Here is a 24,365-nt window from a genome sequence, read left to right on the forward strand (position 1 = left end):
AAAAATTCTCCTTAAACAGTTATTCTTTCCTATATGCTTACTGAATGAATATAAATGTGTGTGTGTGAGAATGTATGTGCATGTGTGTATGGTTAAGAATTACATTCCATTAAGAATTGTCTCATACTTTTTGGATGAAAGATCTCAAATAAAATTAAAATTGTCTTTTAAAGTCTGAAAAATGGAATCATAAACACTTCTAATTTAAAAACAAGAATTAGCCAGGTGTAGTGGCGCATGCCTGTAATTAGCCAGGTGTAGTGGCGCATGCCTGTTGGGAGGCTAGGGCAGAAGGATCGAAAGTTCAAGGGCAGCTTCAGCAACTAAGTGAGGCTCTAAGCAACTGAGCAAGACCCTGACTCAAAATTTAAAAAAGGGCTTGGAATGTGGCTCAGTGGTTATACACCCCAGGTCAATCTCTATCTAAATAAATGAATAAATAAATAAAAATAAAAATTAGGATTTTTTTAAACTATAGAAATACTATATAATGAAATTTAAAATATATATATAGAATATAAAATATTCTATAAAGATTAAAGAAGTTATGATTTTCAAATATTTGAAAGTGAATTTTAAGAGATTAATTTCAAAAACAATGGCATACTGGTATTCTCTTATACACTAGTAGTTATAAGAAATACTTCAATACAAATGAATGTAAGCAAAACTATACATATATTACATGAAATATCAGATAAGACATACAGATATGATTAATACCTTTCAAAAAAATCCTAGAGACTTTGGAGAGAATGTCACTAATATACAAATTTTAAAACAAAGTGAATAAGTAGAGATATAAACTAAAATTAGCTATTAAATTTCATTTTTTAAATGATGAACAAAAAATAAGGGATACACTACATGATATCAATGCTAAGTTAAAATGATTCATACAAAGTAGTCAATATAGAGATTCAGAAATATTTTATTAGAAAAGTGTTGCATATTCATCCTAATAATCAATTTTTATTTTCTCTGTGTATTGTTTGAATTTCCCAAAGCCATCCTCCATAATTAACCATTTAAAACTCATTCACATATTTTATTATGCATTTTACAACAAAGCCTAATAACAAAACATTTAATATATTTTGCACTAAAACATTTTGAAACCAATTTGGTGTGTATTGAAGAAGTATTTTTCTCATCATATTACTCAAGATTTTGATCTGTCAGAGTATTAGTTTCCTAGGTTTTGCTGTAACATATTACCAGAAACTGGGTAGCTTAAAACAATAGAAATGTATTTTTTAACTGTTTTAGAGGCTAGAAGCCCCCAAACCAAGATGTCTGCAGGGTAGGTTCTTGCTGGAGATTCAGAGGGAGAATTTGTTTCTTGCTTTTGTCTTATCTTCTAGTGGTTGCCAACAATACTGAGTATACCTTAGCTTATAGACTTATCACTCCAATTTCTGCTTCCACCTTCAGGTCGTATTCACTTGTATCTCTGATCTTCTTATAAGGACATAAGTCACATTGGATTAAAGGCCATCCCTGCTCCAGTATGACATCATCTTAACTACTCATATCTGAAATGATGGTATTTCCAAATAAGGAAGCAGATGAATATTAGGACAACACTATCCAATCCAGTGCAATCAGTTTTAACTTGACATCAATGAAAAAATTCTCCATATTATACAGGATGTAAAAATGATTAATGAAATAGGTGAATCAATTTTTAATATAAGAGTGTGGTCTTTTATTTTCTAATCAGATACTCATATGGGAATTTACTATTGTAAATCTTTTTCATCCACAAATATATTTTACACATGAAGAGAAACATAAAATTCTTCAGGTAGGATTCAGGGGATTAACCTAAGTGCATTCTCTTGTTTATATTTTGAGCACATTCCCCAGATATTTTTCTAATCCTGATTTCATTGCAGGATTGTTTAGATTTAAATAAAGCCTATAAAATAAAAGCAGTGAACAAGTTTGGGGAGTAAAGTTAAATATTACATAGGTAAATAAAATGAGTCTGAGGTAAATATAGTCATGTTGATATTTCATTCACTTGGATTTTTCTATTAAGTATTTGTAATCATACTGGAAAGTATGAATGTTTTCTGTATTTGAAGAAATAGTTTACTGAGAAAATTAATGATTTCAAGAATTACTTAAGAGAATACTCATTTATATGTACCTTTAAACACCATCCTCCCACCCCACTCCATATACCCTTTGATTAATTATCTCCTGTTCATCTTTCAGGTCACAATCACGTTCTCAGACCTGGTTTCCTCCAACAGGTCGAATCTCTACCAGATACTTTTAAATTACACCGTATGCTTCTGTGTAGCATTTATCACTGTGTCCATTTCATATTGACTTTTGTGATTATTTAACTAACATCATTCTTGTCCACTAGACAACAAGCTTCACAGACAGGTACTATGGATCATAGGTATTGTACTTACCTTTGTTTCTCTAATGTCAAGTTCAGTACTTGCTGAATAACTGAATAAATTAGAAGTGCATACTTACTAATAAAAAATGACATGTGAATTATGAATCAATCTCATCAATTTGTTATAGAATACTCCACCAAGTGCAATTTTCCTGAAACAACTTTTTATCCTTATTATAGTTTCTATGTCTAGGTAGAAACATTAAGGGAGCATTAATTTTAATATACTGAATAAATCAGACAGTTTCTTATTTCAAATAGCTCTACTGAATTCTTTTTAATAGTTCAATAAAAATGCAGAATTCAAACAAGTTTGTATTATTTACTAATAGTAATTCTGAGTTATTAAAATAGATATAATTGATATTAAATATAAATTCTGTGAAACACTTCTCTCATGGCAGTTAGGGAAATTCTACACTTTTATTTTGGAATTTATGAAAATTAGCGCATATCACTCTGAAAAAATCCTTTTAAAGCAATGAACTATAAATTTCAATAGTGAAATCCATAAGTATAATGCCATTTTAAAATAATATTTGAAAATTAAAACTTATAAAAAGGCTACTTTTAGAAAGCTACAGTAATTAATTATTTACCAATATGGAAGTTAAAATTCATTCCATATTATCATTAATTATTTGAGCCACAGAAAAATCTGTTATAAATTTTAATATCTAAATTCAGAATTTAGATATTATGTTGGAGTTTACATATTTAGATAAACATAATATTTTTTTAAAAAATTTCCTGCTCAGAGAAAGAATTGAATTTCAGAAGTCAAATATAATGCAAGATAAACACATTTTTTTCCAGCCCCAAGATGCTGCTGCTCTGAGTTAAGCTTTGTATGTTATGTTAAAACTTCCTACAGTTTCTTTTGAGAAGAAAATAATTCTAAATACTATCAATTTCAAGGCTGTCCTATGCTTTAAGCTGGAGGTATTAACCTATTCATCACATAGACAAATAAATTAAAGAAACTGAGGGAAAAATTGAACATCAGATCTCATAATTTCATAGCTGCTCTAAGCTTGGCTGAGCGACCTCTGGGGTTATTTTGTACATCCCAATCTTCTGGAGTAAGCACTTTCTTATGTATCAATTCCCACATTAAAGGAGGTCTTACAGAGCTTCCTTCCTTATTTGCATGATATGAACTCAATTGGGATGTTTGTATTACCTTCTGTCTAACACTTAAGTTAAACTTTTCTGTCATGCTTATCCCAAGCAAAAACCTTTTGACAATGCGATCCTCTAATGAATGGAAGGAAAGGGCAACAAGACGACCACCAGGTTTCAGAAACTTCTGAGCTGTCTTCAGTCCCATGTGGAGTTCGTTGAGCTCATTATTCACGAATATTCGAAGAGCTTGGAAAGTCTTGGTAGCAATATGGGTAGATCTTTGTAGCAAGTCTTTTCGTGCATAAATAGCAGAGGGAGGAAATGCACCTAGGCATAGATTTTGTAAAAACAGAAAAAGAGGACATGTAACATTAATATTTCCACTATAAATGTACTGAATTGTGTATAGTGTATGCATATTTAAGGAACTAAATTTTCTTAGAGATTGTGGAATTTCATTCATACTTCCCTTCCCTCCCTTATTTCCAAACATTCTTCCAAAGTTTAAAACTATGTATCACAAATGTCTTTCATGATTCATAAGGAGAACTAGAATCAAACAAGAAACAGAAAAAGAGAATGTGTAGATAAAAATCCATAACTTTCCAACTTTGCTGAAAAATGTTAAATCACAGCTATAAGAAACTCAAGGAACCACAAATAAAATAAACAAAGAAGATTGCACCTAGGTATATCATAATCAAACCACCACAAGTAAACAACAAAAAAAATTCATGAGAAAAGCAAAGAAAACAACACATTAAATAAAGAACAAAATTGTGAATAATAGCATAGTGGAGATATAATACTGGAATAATATTCAAAGTGGAATACTATTCAAAGTGTTGAGAATAAAAAATATTTTCTAAGAAGTTATGTCCACTAAATTTTTTCTTCAAAAATAAAGACTGAGAGGACATTTTTAAGTAAACACAAAGTGAAACAATTCCTTGCTAACTACTTTGTATTCACAAAATGCTAAAGAAAATTCTTCAGGCTGAAATATAAGATGTCATGCACTATCTAGGCTATTAGAAAGGAATAAAAAATAGGTAATATATGCAAGTGCATATGTATTCTTCTCTTGATTTCCTAAAAGGCATAAGACTCTTTAAGCTAGTTTATAACATTTTACTCTTCGGTTTATACTATGCATATAAACATATACTATATAACAATAGCACAGAGAGAGAGAGTGGGTAAATGAAAGTATACTATTACAAGTTTCCTATATTTTATTGGAAGTAAAAATTGCATACTATGGTTCTACTATGAATCAAATAACAAAAAAATGCATTGAAATAAAACAAACAAAGCTAATAGAGAATAATACTACAAAATTGTTTATAATAAAAAACAGAAAAGAACAGAAAAAAGAAATAGAGACAAAATATATCAATAATTACATTAAACAAAAATGAACTAAAACTCCAATAAAATTGTGGAGACAAAGTAAAATGTGATTCCCTTTCCCTTTGATTAATATTATTTGTAAATTGTTAATGTTTCTAATTGGTGTTTTTCCCTCTAATTTTTAATTAATATATACCCTTTAATCTACCTTCCCTAATAAATATCTCATTATTCATAAAAAATTGTGGAGAGATTGTTTAATTGGAAAAACAGCAAGACCAAACTATATTTTCTTTACAGGCAAGGGATTTTAAAGATAAAAATATTAATAATTTGTAACAAGTAAATAAAAAGCTGGGCAAATTTATAACATATAGAAAGTAAAGTTAAAAATATGGACAAACTATATTAATATTGAAAAGAATAAGCTTTTTTTAAAGAGAAGAATTACTAAGAGCAAAAAAAGAAACATTGCCTATTGAGAACAAGGTCAATATAGTAGGAAGACACAAATAAAAAACATATGCATGTCTTAAAAGCAGACATATCAGGAATAGAGCCACATTTACAGACGTTTGTTTTTTGACCAAGTGATCAAGTTGTTTCAATGAGAAAGAACAGTCTTTTCAACAAAAATGAGTATACAAAAAAATAAACCTCAACCCTTATCTCATGCTTTATATATAAAATTACTTTAAAACTGATCAGAATTGATAGATAATAAAGCTATAAACTACATATATAAACTGGTCAGAATTGATAGATACTAAAGCTATAAACTATTGACAAAATTCTCTGATCCATAATATATAAAAAAATCTCACAACTTAAAAAGAAGGCCAAATAACTTATTTTAAAAATGGGAAAATGTTTAAAAAGGCACTTCAAAAAAGCTACGTAACATGCCTTTTCACAAACATCTGAAAAATGTTCAACATTATGGAAATGCAAATTAAAACTACACTGAAATATAAATACATATTGACTGTAAAGGCTATATCCTGGAATGATACTAACTTAGGTGAAACAGACATATAACAATGGAGGAGACTGAATCAATAAATAATTAAAAGTCTGCCCTCAGAGAAAAGCCCAGGCCCACATAACTTCATCATTGAATTCTACTGAACATAAAAAAAATATATTCATCAGCTCTTTCAAAAAACTAAAGAGGAAGGAGCACTTCCCAAATTATTCCATGAGGCCAGTACTAAAACCAAAGACATAACAAGAAAATTACAGACCAATATCTCTTATAAATATGTATATAAAAACCCTCAACAAATTACTAACAAAGTGAATTCAGCCAATTAAAAGGACTGACTATATACCATGACCAAGTGAGATTTATTCCTGGAATGCAATGTTTCAACACATGAAAATTGATCAATATAATATATCACACTAGTAGAATAAAGGAAAAAGAGATCATATCAATTGATACAGAAATATATTTGATAAAGTTCAACATTATTATAATTAAAAATACTCAACAAAATAGGAATGGAAGAAAACCATACAAACACAATAAAATCTACATATGATCAAGAGATTTTCCTTTAAGATGAGGAACAAGATAGGATGCTGCTGCCAGCACTTCTGTTTAACAGTGTTAAAAGTTCTAGTCAGATCAATTAGACAGGAAAAAGAGGGGGAAAAAGTGTTCAGATTGGAAAAATGTAAAATTATCTTAACAGAGATGGCATCATCTTGTAAGTTAAAAACTCCTATAACATTTCACTCATAGACACAAACTATTAGAATTAATAAATGAATTCAGCAAATTAGCAGGATAGAAAATTAGCATGCAAAAATCCATTGTGCTTCTATAATACCAGTAACAAAGAAAATGAAATTAACAATTCCACTCACAAGCATCAAAAAGAATGAAATGGTTAGAAATAAGTTAACAAAAGAAGTCCAAAATGTATGCTCTAAAAGTTATGTTTTTGAAAGAAACTTAAAAAGACCTAAATAAATGCAAAAACATTTTCTGTTCAAGAATTGGAAAACTTAACATTGTTAAAATGGCAATACTCTCCTAACTGTTCAGACTCAATGCTTTCCCTATCAGAATACCAGTTGAATTTGGGTATAAATGACAAGCTGATTTATATGGAATTACAAGAGACCCAGAACAATCCAAATGATCTAGGGGAAAAAGTAAAGTAGGAGAACTTACAGATTTCAAAACTTACTACAAAGTAACAGCAAACAAGATAGTGTGGTACTGGAGAAACAATAGAGAGGTCAATGAAATATGATTGAGAGTCAAAAAATAAATCCATCCATCTATGGTGTGCTAAGATCATACAGTAGAGAAAATCTTTTGCACAAATGGTGTTTGGTTTATAGAACAGCTCAAAATGGATCAAAACCTAATTTTAAGAACAAAATTATAAAATCCTTACAGGAAAACAGGGATAAATCTTCCTGACTTTGAATTCAGTAAGAGATTCTTTATAAAAAGACAATGTATAGAATGGGAAAAAATTTGTAAATCATATATAAGGGATTTATATCCAAAATATAGAAAAGTAAACTGTATAATGTTACATGTATGGTATTGTCTACATCATTTTTTACAACCTGCACAGAAAAACAGACATGTCCTATCCAATTAAAAAATGAGATAAACAAAAATGCTAATTTTAAGTAAATTAATGTTTTCCTTAAGCTCACATATATGAATTACATATACATGTTGGCATATATGAATTACTACACTTGATCTTAGCCAAAAGGCCGAGAAGCAATATGAATTACAATATAATGCTCAATTGATTTATTTAGGAATATTTCTTTGATTTAAGTAGGTCCTTGGAAAATATTATTCCATAGAGAAATGTTTCTATTTCAGATTATCTACAAATGACAATATGACAAGATAACTGCAATTCTGGCATTTCAATATCTTTAACATGGTCTTACAAAAGATAAAATTAAACAAGTCCTGTACCTTAGTTCACATTACAGTAATCTGTACATCCAGCAGTGTACACATAACTGATTTTCTCTGGGAATTGGAACAGAGAAGAGAAATATCTAACAAGCACCAGAGTTGAGAAACTGGCTGTCTAAAGTTAACAATTAGTGTGAAGAGCTCATTCTTTCCTCTACAAAACTACTTTGCCAAAGCGTTGAAAATTTAAGACACTGGGGAATTTATACTCCAACAACTAGGTCTTTCAGAAACAAGATGTCAATGTCAAAGCTTAAGAGGAAGGACAGGGGCTGGGGTTGTGGCTCAGAGGTAAAGTGCTTGACCGGCATGTGTGAGGCACTGGGTTCAATCCTCAGCACCACATAAAATAAAGATATTATGTCCACCTACAACTAAAAAATAAATGTGTGGTTTTTTTCAAAGAGGAAGGACAGCTTCTTTAAATTTGACATAGAGAAATGTGTTTCAGAATATTCTAAGAATCCAAACAAATAAGCAACTGGTCCTATTTTGGGGCCTGGACTTAAAGGAAGCTTCAGGAAAGCTAAATTCTGAAAGTCCTTGCCTAATCCAAGACTAATTTTCACAAAGGAGAAACATAATATAAAATACATTTTAACATACACATATTTTCACATAAAATAGGAAGTAAACAGCATGAATATTTACTTCTGTATCATAGGACATTTTTGTCTTAATGATTTAAAATATTTTTTCTTAGCATTAATATTTTTCAGAAATTAAAATCATGACCCAACACAGCAATCACTTAATTTTCTTGAAATTTTATCACAGAACTTCCATTTCAAAGATATTTATTTAAGGATGTAGTTTTTAAACATAGTGTTGAATTAGCCATGCCTGGCTGGCTCCATGCATACCTGGCTCCATGTTAACTAAATTAAAAGGTAAAAGCAGAAATATTTCTATGCTATTGTCACTGAATACATTTTTAAAAATTAATCAAACAGGCAATGTTTCATAAAAAACAACAAAATAATATTTGAAATTATCCTATACATTCTACTATGAACACAGCATTGGTTTATTTGACATTGCAAAAATATGTTAGTCATTTCTGTTTACCAGCTAAACTAGCACTGTCCTATGGCAGTAGAATAGACATAGTTTATAATTTATTCAGTTGGCTAGTTGTACAACTGTGAAATTTTTTTGTGTGTAGTACTGGGAATCCAGGACCTTATGTACATTAAGTACACACTCTACAACTGAGCTACAGCCCCAGACCCAACTATGAGATTCTTGATTAATGCTTTTAATTTGAGGATACCTGTTTTTATTTCAAAATATGTACAGAAAATGAGATTTCATTAATACTTTATTTCATAAAATTTAAAATTTTTATAAAAATCATAATCACATTAGATATACACATATTATAAATGAGGCTCTTGCTGACAAATTAGCATCACTGAATTAGAGAAAATTTTCTTTGTAAGATCTAATGATGTCACAGAGAATGAACATAAGAGCTTTCATTTATCCTTAGGTGTTAAATGTAATAGAATAACCCTAATCCATGAAGCTTTCCTTCTGGGGATTTCTTATTATTATTTATGGAATTCTGACTTGGATTTTGTCCAGTGGATTTCTTGGAAAGGACTGGTCTGATTGTCATGTTGAAGATATTAGGTATCCTTCTAAAGCTCATGTATGAAACAATGCAATAAAGATTAGAGGTGAAAGGATTGGGTTATGAGAATCTTAACTAATCAGTGTGTTGAACTGTTGACAGGGATTAACTGAGTGGTGACTATAGGCAGATAGGGAGTGCTGGAAGAGATGGGTCATTGGGAGAGTGCCTTTGGGTTATATATTTTGTGAGCTGGGGTTAGTCTCTCTCTGCTTTCTGGTACCACATCCTGGGTTGCTTTCCTCTACCACACTCTTCTGCCATAATGTCCTGCCTTAACTTGAGCTCTGAGGAATGGAGTTAGTCATCTATGGACTGAGACCTGTAAATCCACAAGCCCTAAAATAGACTTTCATTCCTCTAAAAAAACTGTTGTCAGGTCTTTAGTCACAGTAGTTAAAAAGCTGACTAAAACAGATTTCTAGGTGTGGTCCTATTAATCTCCTCAAGTCTTATCTTTAGAGATGAGAGAGTTACATGGATCTGCTATGGGCAATGAGTTCTGTGGAAGACTGTGCTATTCTTCTGGGGATCAAAGACACATAGCCTCCTTTATTTTGGGAAGGTTAAATTTCAGGACTAATTTTCCTTGATACTAATACTTTGTGTCTGTAACTTAAAGGAAGAAAGGCTAACAATGCAAATTGTGTAAAGTGAAATTTTAAAAGAGTGTAAAATAAGCATATGTCAATGGGCATTTAAGAACAACACATCAACTGGCAATGGTACATACAGATAGATATGAAGAAAAAAATCGAAGTATATTTAGGCAAGGTTTTTCAAATTATTAAACTAAAAGATAAGTAAATGTCCTGTACCTCTGAAAAAAGCAAAAATATGTTTCCTTCTTAGAGTAACTGTTCAGAGAGCAAAAGGCAGAGTTTTCTTAGGTATGTACAGACTAGGTAGAAATACCTGCTAACAAGTCACCAGGGGAAAAAAAAAGATGCAAAAACTTCACTAGATTCAATGCCTACCCACATGCTGCACTCTGAATTAGGCCATAGGAAGAAAAATACTAATGAGGTAGACAGGGGCCCTGCCCTTGAGGAGGTCACTATTTTACAATTTTTCTTCACCCCTTTCTAATCTCCCCTACTCTTTTTATCAGAAATAGAAACCGGCCTCTCTGCTTTTCCATTTCCTGAGTTTAATCACAGCATCTAGTATAGCTAATTTCTTTGATTAAGAAATAGAGTAGATAAGATGGCAGATATGGTCTCAATCACAATTTGGGTCATTTGTTTTGTTGAACAGAGAAAAATCTCCTTTTCATGCTTCACAGTCCATCAATGGACTTAGTTAACATAGGACCAATGTATATTAGTTCTAAGTGGGAAGAGGTATGCTTACCCTCCATATAACATTAACCACACTTTACTGTAATTACCAGTTTACTTCTCTGTTTCACTCATTTGGTTCAGATCTCCCTGCATACAAGAAGTACTTTATGCTCACTCTTATATCCCTAGTACTTCACAGAGAAGCCTATGATTCTTAACGGAGTGCCCATTACAGTCACCTGTAGATGTTTTTGATTAAAATAAAAATGCGTGGCCCCACTCTAGTCCTACCAAATCAGGCTTCAAGGGTTCATTATCCAGAAATCTCTACTTTTATAAAGCATCACAGAGAATTTTGACATGCAGTCAAGATTAAAAACTACTAGGGGTAAATATTCTAAATATGTTGAAAAGATAATGAATAAATAAGGAATTGAAAGAAAGAAAGAATGAATGAATGAACAAGAAATCCAGGACTTAGTGCAAAGAGTTTCATTTACAATGAATGACAAAATGAAAAGCACAGTATTTCTAGTCACAGAAAACATTACTAACAGCACTATAAAAAACATCATATAAGCCTAGTCCTCTATGCAAAATGTGATTATGGGTACCAAATTATGATGTTAATGGGGTAAATGATCTCTAAAATTTGCTAGCAATTTTCATTATCTCAATATAAAAGATAATTATATCTTGGTAATGACTGGGCATATCATTAATCAAATATTGTATATGTAATGGAGTATCTTCAAATATCTTTAGGAAATGTATAACTTGCAAGGCCCTATTATATGAAATAAAACAAGTATGGAAGGTAAACTTTATTTTTAATATGGTTTTGCAGAATAAACAGCATTTGTAAAGTTAGAAATTTATATCTCAAAAAAATCATTAAGATCTTCAATGACCTGCTGTGTGGAAGAGGAGAGCACCTGCCTACCCTCAGCCCTGCCCACCTTATAGAAGAGGAGAGTGTCCGCTGGCCTCATGCCTGAACTGCCACATGAGGAGAGTGACCCCGACCGTGCCCATGAGCAGAACAAACTGTTCTCAATTTCAAGAATCAAACAGGCCACAAAATAATAATACTAGGTGATTTTAACACACCTCTCTCACCTCTCTCACACTGGATAGATATTCCAAACAAGAACTAAAAAAATAAACTCTAGAACTCAATAATACAATCAATAATTTAGACTTCATAGGCATATATAGAATATTTCATCCTTCAACAAGTGAATACACATTTTTCTCAGTAGCACATGGATCCTTCTCTAAAATAGACCATAAATTATGCCACAAAGCAAGTCTTAGTAAATACAAAAAAATAGAGATACTACCCTGCATTCTATCAAATCATAATGTAATGAAATTAGAAATCAATGATAAAATAAAAAATAGGAGCTACTCCAATAACTGGAGACTAAATAGTATGATATTGAATGACAAATGGATAGCAGAAGACATCAGGGAGAAGATAAAAAAAAATTCCTAGAGGTTAATGAGAACTGTGATACAACATATCAAAATCTGTGGGACACCATAAAGACAGGGCTAAGAGGAAAGTTCATTGCATTGAGCTCATTCATTAAAAGAATAAAAAAAATAAGTAAATGACTTGACATTATATCTTAAAGCCCTAGAAAAAGAACATATTAACATAAAAGCAGCAAAGACAGAAAATAATTAAAATTAGGGCTAAAATCAATGAAATAAAAACAATTGAAAAAATTGACAAAACAAAATTTGAATAAATAAATAAAATTGATAAATCCTCATCCATTCTAATCACAAGGAGAGAGAAAATTCAAATCATTAACATTCATGATGGAAAGGAAATATCACAATAGACACCACTAAAATACAGAAGATAATTAGAAACTATTTTGAAAATTTATACTCCAATAAAATAGAAAATCTTAATGACACTAACAAATTTCTAGAGAAACATGATATCTGCCCAAACTGAATCAGGAAGACATACACCATTTAAATAGTTCAATTTTGAGAAGACATCGTTAAAAGACTACCAACCAAGAAAAGCCCAGGAACAGAGGATTCTCAGCCGAGTTCTACAAGATCTTTAAAGAAGAACTAAAACCAATACTCTCAAATTATTCCATGAAATAGAAAAGGAGGGAACCCTTCCAAATTCATTCTATAAGGCTAGTATCATCCTGATACTTGAACCAGACCAAGACATATCAAGGAAAGAAAACTTCAGGCTGATATTCCTGATGAACATACATGCAAAAATTCTCAATAAAATTTTGCCAATCACATACAAAAACATATTAAAAAGACAGTGCACCATGATCAAGTGAGGTTCATCCCAGGGATACAAAGTTGGTTCAACGTATAGAACCAATATACACAATTCATCACATCAATAGAATTAAAGATAAGAATCATATAATAATCTCAATAGATGTGGAAAAAGCACTTGATAAAAATACAACACCCTTTCATGTTCAAAACACTAGAAAAACTAGGATAGTAGGAACATACCTCAATACTGTAAAAGCTATTTGTGCTAAGTCCAAGGCCAACATCATTCTAAATAGAGAAAAATTGAAAACATTCCCTCTAAAAACTGGAACAAGAGAGGGATGCCCTCTTTTACCACTTCTATTCAACATAGTCCTTGAAACTCTAGCCAGAACAATTAGGCAAAAGAAGGAATACGAATAAGAAAGAAGAAATCAAACTATCACTATTTGCCCAAGACATGATTCTATACCTAGAGGATCCAAAAAATTCCACCAGAAAACTTTTAGAACTAATAAATAAATTCAGCAAAGTACTGGGGTATAAAATCAATACCCATAAATCAAATGCATTTCCATATATCAGTGATGAATCCTCTGAAAGAGAAATTAGGAAGACTACCCCGTTCACAATAGCCTCAAAATAAATAAATAAGTAAAATAGTTGGGAATTAGTCTAACAAAAGAGGTGAAAGATCTCTATAATGAAAACTACAGAACATTAAAGAAAGAAATTAAAGAAGACCTTAGAAGATGGAATGATCTCCCATTTTCTTGGATATGGAGAATTAATATTATCAAAATGGCCATACTATCAAAAGTGTTATACAGATTTAATGCAATTCCAATTAAAATCCCAACAATATTCCTCATAGAAATAGAAAAAACAATCATGAAACTCTTTGGAAAAACAAAAGACCCAGAATAGCCAAAGCAATCCTTAGCAAGAAGAGTAAAGCAGGAGGCATTACAATACCAGGCATTAGATTATACTACAGACCTACAGTAACAAAAACAACATGGTATTGGCACCAAAATAGACATGTAGACCAAGGGTACAGAATAGAAGACACAGAGACAAACTCACATAAATACAGTTATCTCATACTAGATAAAGGTGCTGAAAACATACATTGGAGAAAAGATAGCCTCTTCAACATATGCTGCTGGGAAAACTGAAAATCCATATGCAGCAAAATGAAATTAAACCACACTATCTCTCCATGCGCAAAACTCAACTCAAAGTGGATCAAGAACTTATGAATTAGATCAGAGATTCTATACATAATAGAAAAAAAAGTAGAACCAATCTTCATCATGTCGAATTAGGTCCTAACTTCCTTAACAAGACTTCTACAAGCTCAAGAAATAAAATCACAAATCAATAAATGTGATGGATTCAAACTAAAAAGATTCTTCTCAGCAAAGGAAACAATCAATGTCAAGAGAGAGGCCACAGAGTAGGAGAAAATCCTTACCACATGCATATAAGATAAAGCACTAATTTCCAGTATATACAAAGAACTAAAACAAACTTAATACCAAAAAACAAACAAACAAAAAAAACCCAATCAATAAATGGGCTAAGGAACTGAACAGACACTTCTCAGAAGAAGAAATACAACTGATCAACAAATATACGAAAAATGTTCAATATCTCTAGTAATTAGAGAAATGCAAATCCAAACTACTCAAAGATTTCATCTCACTCTAGTCAAAATGGCAGTTGTCAAGAATACAAGCAACAATAAATGCTGGTAAGGATGTGAGGAAAAAGGTCCAATCCATACATTGTTGGTGAGACTGTAAATTGGTGCAACCAATCCGGAAATCAGTATAAAGATTCATTAAAAAATCTGTAATGGAACCACCATTTTGATCCAACTATCCCCCCTCCTTGGTCTATACCCTAAGGACATAAAATCAGCATACTATACTGACTCAGCCACATCAATGTTTATAACAGCTCAATTCACAATAGCTAACTGTGGAACCAACCTTGATGTCCCTCAATAGATGAATGGATAAAGAAACTATGGTATGTATATGTATATGTATGTGTGTGTGTGTGTATACACATATACATACACACAATGTAATATGACTCAGCATTAAAAAAGAATAAAATTATGGAATTTACAGGTAAATGGATGGAGTTGGAGAATATCATGCTAAGCCAATCACAAAAAAACAAAGGCCAAATTTTTCTCTGATAAGTGGATGCTGATCCATAATGGGGTGGGGTGGAGGTGGGAAGAATAGAGGAACTTTGGATTGAGCAAAGGGGAAGGAGGAGAGGGGAGGGGCCATGGAGACAGAAAAGATAGTGGAACTAGATGGACATCATTACTCTAAGTACATGTATGATTGCATGAATGGCATAATTCTATATTGTGTACAACCATAGAAATCAAAAGTTCTATTCCATTTGTATACAATGAATTGAAATGCATTCTGCTATCATGTATAGCTAATTAGAACAAATAAAAAGAATCTTCAATGATTTTTAAGTTCAAGTTTTCCTCAAAAGGTTAATGGACAATAATGCTGAGATTTTATGAAACTTTATTTCACTTAACACCTATAAAATCTTAAACCACAAATTTTTTCAAGAATTCAAACATAATTATTTTCTTCCTTATACTTTAAAATACCAAAATTATGTCAGTAAAACTGTAAGAGGAAATTTAAATCCAATATATATTTACTAAGATGATTTAAAGTTTAATACTTTTAAATATATACATTTTAAAATAAACATTCAACTCAGTATGAGATAAGGAGTTCTAATTTCAATACAATTTGAGATATTATTTGGCATTTGTATCTCTCACAGTAATGTTTGAAAAATTCATGACATAAAGCTACTGACCCCATTTGTGCAAGGAAAACTGTTAAGAGTTCTGCCTCATTAGAGGTACTCCATCTTCATATCCTAGATCAGTTCCATATCTTTTTTTCTTTTACCTCACTTCATCAAATTATGATAAGTATATCTGGGATGTATTCAGAACCCTACCATTTTCTTACCAACTCCACCACTATCAACCTGGTCCAAGCTGTCATCATCATTTCCATATAACCACCAGACCAGTCCTTTGAATCTAAAAATTAGATCATGTCACCCTGCTGTTCAACACCTCCAGCCTCTTTCTATCATATAATATAGAAACTGAAGTTATTACCTTGGCATAAAGTTCCTACATAACATAAAACTTATGCTTTCTATTGCTCCCATTTCTCTGACCTCATCTCCTAATCTTGCTTTCTATATCTTAACAGAACCATGGCATAGCCTGTCTAGGTCCTTGGACCTGTGCTTGGAAGACTGCCTTCACATATTTACTTCCTTCTTCATTCAGGTATCTTCTCAAACATCACAGAATTAGAAAAGTAGTCTCTGACTAAGGAGAAACAGCATCATACCATTACCCTTTCATAGTTTTATTTTTCTTCATAATATCTTATCAGAGACAAAAATTTATTTACCATGTCTTTCACCACAAGAATATCCAGTGAAAATGGAGACTGCTCATTGTTATAAATGCTTTACACTAAGAACAGTTAGCAGATTGAAAGAATGATTCCATTTGTTAAGTACATAGTCATTGTTAAAAACAACAAAAGCAAAAGCAAATATTATTAGATGTCTATGAAGTAAATTGTTAGTGTCACTATTTTTAAAATATTCTTCCCCAAGAGGCAACCAAGCGGTATACTTCCTTTTACTTTGATAAACATATATAAAAAATATATAAATTTATGTGTACATATATATGTAGAGAATAATCTGTAAAAGCATCTGCCTCTTGCTTTGTTTACTTACCTTATTTTAAAAAATAATTTTAGTTTTGAAGATGCATCATAATTCATTGTTTATTTATTTAACAAATACAGTGTCAAGCATAGTACCAGCCAGCTTAGAATGTAATAGGAAATAAGAAGGAGGTATTCTTTGCTCTGGTGAAACTCATATTGCTACCATAACATGAACATTTAGGGTGTTTCCTATTTTTTGCCATCACACACAAAAAAGTGCTATAATAAACATGTGAATTGCACATTTTAAATTTCTACATCACAGAATAACTGTACAAAATATAATGACAGTCACAGGCTGAGAAAAATATTTGCCACTGAATGTGAAACTTGTGTTTGTAGAATTGGAATTGTTAGGTCAAAGGGTATTTATGCCCATTTAAATTTGGATCAATACTTCTAAATTTACCCTCTAAATAGATTGTACCAATTTACTTCCATCAATACTATATGAGAGAGTCCATCTCCTCACATCCTCGCCAGTACTAGGAACTATCACTCTTTAACCCTGACCAGTCTAATAATAAGCAAATAACAGCTTACTGTTATTTTAATTTGCATCTTTTAGGCAATTAGTAGGGTTGGATTTTCAAATCTAACAGCCATTTGATTCCAGCTATAAATTGCTTGAAGAAATCCTTTGTCCGTATTCTCGATGTGATATTGCTCCTTTCTTTATTGATTTGAAAGAACTATTTATAAAATAAGAATATTAACCCTTTGTCCTCATAGATAGTTGTCAGTATTTTTCCCAGGCTATGACTTTCAATTTTGCAGATTTTCTGGCATGCGAAAAATTAAGTTTTGGGGGGCATGCTGGAACTCAAGCCCTGACCCAAAATATGCTAATGTAAACTATTTGTCATGGAATTTTAAGTTTTATCAAGTTTAGGAGGGTTTCCTCTACTCCAAGATTACAGATATAATCAGCTCTATTTTTTTTGTAACCTTCTGGTTTTATTTATTACATTTAAATATTTCATCCACATAAAAATTTATTTTTAGTATAATATGAGGTTGGATCTAACTTTATTTTGAAACTAAAAATATACTCAACTATTCTATTTCTTAAACAGTATATTCTTTTCCTACTCACCTAACGTACCACTTTGATCATATATTATATTTCAACATATAGATGAATCTGCTCCTAAATTCTTAGTTGTGTGCCATAGACATTTCTCTATTTTTCTGCCAATTCCATATTATTTTAATGATTACTGCATCCTTTTCTAGTAAGTTTTGCTAGCAGGTGAGGCAATTCCCTCCCTGAAACTACCCTTACCCCCCAATCCCCAGCCCCAGCCTACCATTACTTCTTTTCAATATTTTCTTGGATATTTTCATGTAGGATATAAATCAAATTAAGAAATAAGTAATAAAGCATATACAAATATTTTTGTTGGAATTGCAGTAAATGGCTAAACTAATTTGAATAAAACTTACATTATCATAATATTGAAGCAATCCATCAAGAGAACATTATATTTCCAGAATTACTTGACATGTCTGTCATTACAGTTTCATAGTTGTCTTCATGTAAGTCAAACTATTTGTAAGTATATATGTATACAGTTTAGTGTATACATATATAGTTTATTTGTAGACATCTGAATCACCCCTATGGAAAAGTATAAGAAATGACAATATTTAAGACAATATTGTACAACAGAAATGGTACTGAGCTTAAGAAAGTATTCAATGAACAGATCTTTCACTTCTTTATGGCTGTTTGATGTGGAGCAATATACTTACCTTCTGAGTAGTCTGTTTCCCTATTATAAGATGACATAATAACACTTCTCCAAGGATCACTGTGAAGATCAAATTTTAAAATGTTCAGGAGCATCTATGTAATACTTGGCAACTTGGCATAAAAGAGTTACTTTATGAATGCACTTTTTTTTTTTTTTTTTTTTTTTTACTATTCTCAGTTGTAAAATGGACTAGGTAAGGAAGGGATTTGAATGTTAAATTTGAAGGATCTGGGAAAATAATTCTTTCATCCTGAAGAATGTAGGCTGGAAAGAAGTCTACTAAAGTCCAAAAAATATGTAAGTTAATATTTACTCAAGTTAGGCCTCAGACTAAAAGATCTTAGCATCTAAAATAAAGTATAAATTTTTCCTAATGTAGAAATTGGTGGCACATTCCCAAGTTTTCAAAGTAGTCTTAAAAGTGTGAAGACTCTTAGAATGGGATAAAATGTGGATTCATTCTTTATAATTTTTAGTTTGATCCTAACCATTTAATAGCTGATGCTAAGAATTTCAGAACACTAATGTAATAAACTAAAACATCTAGATTATGTTTTAACCACCTGGACAAGAGATTATGTTATATAATTAATCTCTAAGATTTCTCTTGCCATCTAGGTTATACAAGTTGTACTCTGGAATTTTAAGGACAAAAATTCTCTCTTTCTCTCTCATTTTCTTGCTCTAGTTTTCATGGAACATCTTTTTGCACAGGTAAGCCTAGTTTCACAACAACAATCTGAGATTACTACCACATATTTTTTTAGACTAAAACAAATATAGTCTAAATTGGCATCAGTAATATTTGGTAAAATTCAATGAATGCATCTGGGCAGGAAAGATGGTGGAATAAGATGGACATCATTATCCTAGGTAAATGTATTACTGCACATATGGTGCAATGCTACATCATGTACAACCAGGGAAATGAGAAGTTGTGCTGCAATTGTGTACAATCAATCAAAATGCATTCTGCCATCATACATGCCTAATTAAAATAAATAAATTAATAAAAAATTCAATGAATGCACATCCTTAATAATACATCATTCATTCATTTAGCTAATATTTATTACCCATAACATACTAAAAACTGAGGATTAAAACATTTATGAATATATAGTCCTTGCCTCTAAGAAATTCAAACCTAATGAAGATAATAACATATAAATATTCTTGTAAGTTCTACAAAAAAATATTACATATGTTATCATGGGAGAAAAAAAAGAGAAACTTGAGCTCCTGTACCACAGCATTTTCCAACCTGCTATTCTCAGAGTAGTGACCTCATGAACTACAATATCCTCAATCCCCCCCAAAACACCAGAGTGTCTGCTTTCATGTTAAGTATGGGAAATTCAGCATGCTATACTCCTCTTTGGGGAATTCACTATGCCCATTACCATGGTATAGCTCTGGAGATAGCTATTTTATTTATGTTTACCTAGCACTTCCCAACTTTTTAAAGATAGACACTGTTTTTATTTTTAATAACAACTAACCATTCCATAGAGTTTGTTTTCTGGGTAACACATTTGGGAAAATACTGAAAACGGGTTTTGTGTTAATCATATTCTACAAATTTTAATTATGTCATTAAAGCTTATGAAAATTCTGAGAGGTAAGAAGTAGACCTCCTTATTTTCAATTAAAGCTGAAAACCTGAGGGGTTAAATATCTCTTCACTAATTTACAGGGATTATAAGTAGTCAATAGAAATTCAGGTCTTTTTAACATGAAATCTACTTCTTCACTAATCAGCCTTTTTGGGTAATACATGAGAAAGTGTAACATTTCTGGCTTGTTCATCTGAAATACACTCTGGGAAGCCCCAACAAGTGTAAATTTTGTTTTTGTTTTTGTAGATGTATTTTAGTATGTAGGTTTCTATATATTCAGCTTCCTGAGGATGTTCTTGGGTTACTGTGTCTTTAAAGTGTACTCAAAATAAGGCAACTATTTTAAGATGGTGTATTCACCAAATAATCTCATCTCCTGTTTCCTGACTAGAAGCTAAGGAAGTTAAGATGATATCACATAGCTTAGAGTGATATCCAGAAGGTCTGATTCCATGTCTGGTATTTTATATAACAATCTCATTTTCTGGGCGAAAACAAGTGTGGAATCTTTAAGCCTGAATAGCCTTTTACTGAGAGATGTTTTAATGGAAGCCAAATCACTTTGCATCAAGTTGCAAGAGTTTGGCTTTCTCTTCACATTTCCCTTGGGGGGATGTGCATTGTCAGTCCTAAAGACTGTGCATCTGGTGAAGGCAGCAACTGCCCTGGTCTCTTACCCTGGGAACTGTAATGAATACCTTTGGCTTTTGTTCTTTCCATTCTATTGAAAATAACTTATTGTTTAGCTCAGGTTATTAGACTGTGCATTTGTCTTTCTTTTTCATCTGTTTTCTTAATTCTGGGTCTGAAAAAAGAAACAGTTGCAAATGCTGTCATTATCAAGACTTTTGGGCAGGTAGAGATTACATGTATTTGTTTAAGACTCTACATTCATCCAATGTAGTATGAATGAGCTTTTCCTAACACACTTGTAAGGAAAGGAGCCCTTAGCAGTTGTTTTACATTCTAAAAAATAAGTACTTAATATTCTTTAGCTAAGCAAAACGAGGAAAACTAGCTAATAAGCAAATTGGAATAAAGAGTTGAGATGGCTAAAATTTTGAGTAATTAAGCCCAATTCCTTTTATTTTTTTGAAAGCTTCTCAAGAAATGTTGATAGAGAAGACTGAAATATTTTTGCATACATTTGTTGTTATATATTTCTTGTAAAGGGCCATGTTCCTTGCTCTTATCTCTGTGCTTCTGAATATACCGCCCTTCAGCTTAGAATGCCTTTCCTCTCTTGAAGCTTATATCTACTCATCCTTTACACTTACTAAGGTGCCAACTTTTCTAGAGAGCTTTTGCAATGACCTTTTAATACATATTTCAACAAACTATTTACCATTCTGCACTACTTGCCCATCAACTTGTACTTTGGGGAATTCACTATGAGACCTTCATAAAGAGACCTTTACTTATTTCCTTTAAGTATCCAATCCAAAGTATAAGGACTTGTGCATAGCAAGTGGCAAAGGGGAACTGAATAAAAGATATTCTTCCAATCCTAGACAAGATAAAGATTTCATAAATGATATTCTAAATGTACAAATTCATGAACTCCCTGAAATCTTTAAAAGATTTTTTGTATATGTGCAATTTTATGTGGAGATGTGCATAAAATTCTTAAGAGTTTGATGATATGATAGAAAAATAAACTAGGGACTTTAAAGTAGGTAAATTCCTGGTGAGAACAAACTGAGTTTTTTGTTTTTTTCTTGAATTCTGGGAATATTTCACCGTTTAGTGCCATCGAAGCATTGATTGAGACCTTCCTTCCTGTATGACTGCAGAAGCTATAAACTATTTCAGTGAATACTCATTTTTCTTTTAACTCACAAAGGATTTCACATTAAAAGTTAGAGAAAATCTTGCTTAGTAACAGTATGTACTGCATATAATAATAGAACACAATTTGTATGAAAAAGCAGTAAGATAGATTTCATTCATAAAAAACACCATGCTTCTGGCTAGATAAATGACTTCAAGTCCCAGAGAGAAATTATCATTTTTAGTTCTGGGATACCCTTATGCTACTTACACTTTTTAAAATTTAATACATTCACATGTTCAAATGTATTGAGATTTTTAAGCTTGTGAATGAAATTAGCAACGTGCTGTGGCTGTCAACATGATGCATTGCAATTCCCCCTGAGTGGTAGGGTTTAAAAATTAATTCAGCTCTTGCACCTGTTTGCCGGCATTCATCTGTTGAATTTATATCACATTTAATAAGTTTCTGTGACGCAACCTGTGTCCTTTTGCCTGGGATTCTTTAATATAGTGTTAAATTCTCACCCATATGAAATTCAAGTAATATTACAAATTCAAACTGTTAATTAAAATCTGTGAACTTGAATAGTTCTGGATAAAACTGGCTTTACTCAGTAAGGTTCTTTTTAAACTTCTTCAGAGTCTCATGTAATCCCCAACTCCCACCAGGTTAAGTCTGATGACAACATGATCTCACTATGGGTATCAGGATTTACAAATCTTGATAAAATAAGGAAAAACTTGAGTTGTAGGCTTCAGCAAAAAGGTAACAAGGAATATTCCTGCTGAGATGAAATGAGAAACATGGTTCAAAACTAAACTCTTAAATTTTTTATATATTATTTTTTAAAAAATTGAATTAATTTGCTTAGCACAGATTAAACAGCTCAAACTGAATCATGATTCCTATTACCTAAGTAGGTGGTCAATATTAAATTTAATTACCAAATTACCTTTCTTTCTTTTCTTTTTTTGTGGTATTGAGGATTGAACTCAGGAGCATTCTACCTCGGAACTACATCCCTAGCCATTTTATCATTTTTTCCCTGTTATTTTTGAGACAAGATCTGGTTAAGTTTCCTAGGCTGGCCTCTAACTTGTAATTCCCCTGCCTCAATCTCCCAAGTAGTTAGGATTATAGGCGTGTGCCTCTGCTCTGTGCTCTAAACATCAAATCTGTAAGACGTGATTAAGGGTACTATAAAAAATACCTAAAAATGTGGAAGTGTCTTTGGAACTGGGAATTAGGTAGAAGGTGGAAGAATTTGGAAGAGCTTACTAGAAATTGCCTACGTTGTCATAAACAAGCATAAAGGGGATTCTAGTGAGGGCATAGAGACAAGAGTGAATGGAGAAACTAAATCTTCTTAGATTAGAACGTTGGTAGAAATGTAGATAGTAAGGGCCATCTCATGAGGTCTCAGACAAAGAAAATGAACTAGTATTTGAAACTGAAGTAAAGACCATCCTTGTTATACAGTTGCAAAGAAATTGGCAGAACTGTGTCCAAATTGTAGAACTTTGTGTAAAGTGGAAGTTAAGAGTAGTAAACTGAGAAATCTGATAGGAGAAATACCTAAGCAACAAAGCATTAAAGTCCTACATGGCTTCTTTTGTCCATATGAAGTAAAATGAGAGGAGAGAGACATGATTCAAAGGCAGAAATCATAATTTCAAAAGGGAAGCAAAATAGATTTAGAAAACTCTCAGCCTGGATAGGGTAAATAATAAAAGAAATGTGTTCAGAAGAGAATACTTACAATGTGGCCAAGCAACTATTTGCTAAAGAGGGTTGATAATGGGTAGAAAGAAGGCAGATTCTATTTATCAAAACAATGGGAGAATAAACTGTGATAGTTAATTTTAGGTATCAACTTCGCTGGATTATGGAATATCTATAGAACTAAAGTATGATTTCTGGGTGTTACATAAGAGTATTTCCAGAAAAGATAAGCATATGAGTGAGTAGACTGTGTGTAAAAAATTAAGCTATAATACGAATAAGTACCATCCACTAAGCTATGGACTTGAATAGAAGAATTTTAAAAAAGAAAAGAAAAAAAGCAGAAGGCAGTGATCTCTCTCTCTCTCTCCTGGAGCTGGGATAGTTTTTCTACACGCAAACATCAGGATTCCAGGCTATCCAAACTTTGGAATCCTTGACTTACACCAGTGACCACTATATTCTTAGGCCTTGGGCCAGACTGACAGTTATATAATTGGCTTCCATTATTCAGCAACTTTTTGCATGCTACTGATACCCAGGATCTCTAGCTTTTGGATAGTTTATTGCAGGACTTCCTCTGCCTTCATAATTACATGGCCCAATTACCCCCAAATATCCATTCT

General features: G+C 31.9%; 1 protein-coding gene and 1 pseudogene across 2 annotated transcripts in view; both read right to left on the bottom strand.

Moving 5' to 3' along the window:
• Window positions 1-913: 913 nt before the first annotated feature.
• Window positions 914-24,365, bottom strand: part of Mettl15 (methyltransferase 15, mitochondrial 12S rRNA N4-cytidine) — a 235,632-nt gene continuing 212,180 nt past the window's right edge. For both annotated transcript variants that reach the window (XM_046467533.2, XM_046467532.2), the window contains exon 7: window positions 914-3,871. In XM_046467533.2, the coding sequence (XP_046323489.1) occupies window positions 3,429-3,871 (443 nt within the window). In that variant the 3' untranslated portion in view covers window positions 914-3,428. The remainder of the gene's footprint in view (window positions 3,872-24,365) is intronic.
• LOC124109078 (U2 spliceosomal RNA) lies at window positions 7,559-7,654 on the bottom strand (annotated as a pseudogene).

Source organism: Marmota monax, unplaced genomic scaffold (genome assembly GCF_021218885.2).
Source record: "Marmota monax isolate L192 unplaced genomic scaffold, Marmota_monax_Labrador192_F-V1.1 WCK01_AAM20220418_F8-fsc00135, whole genome shotgun sequence".
Classification (NCBI taxonomy): Eukaryota; Metazoa; Chordata; class Mammalia; order Rodentia; family Sciuridae; genus Marmota; species Marmota monax.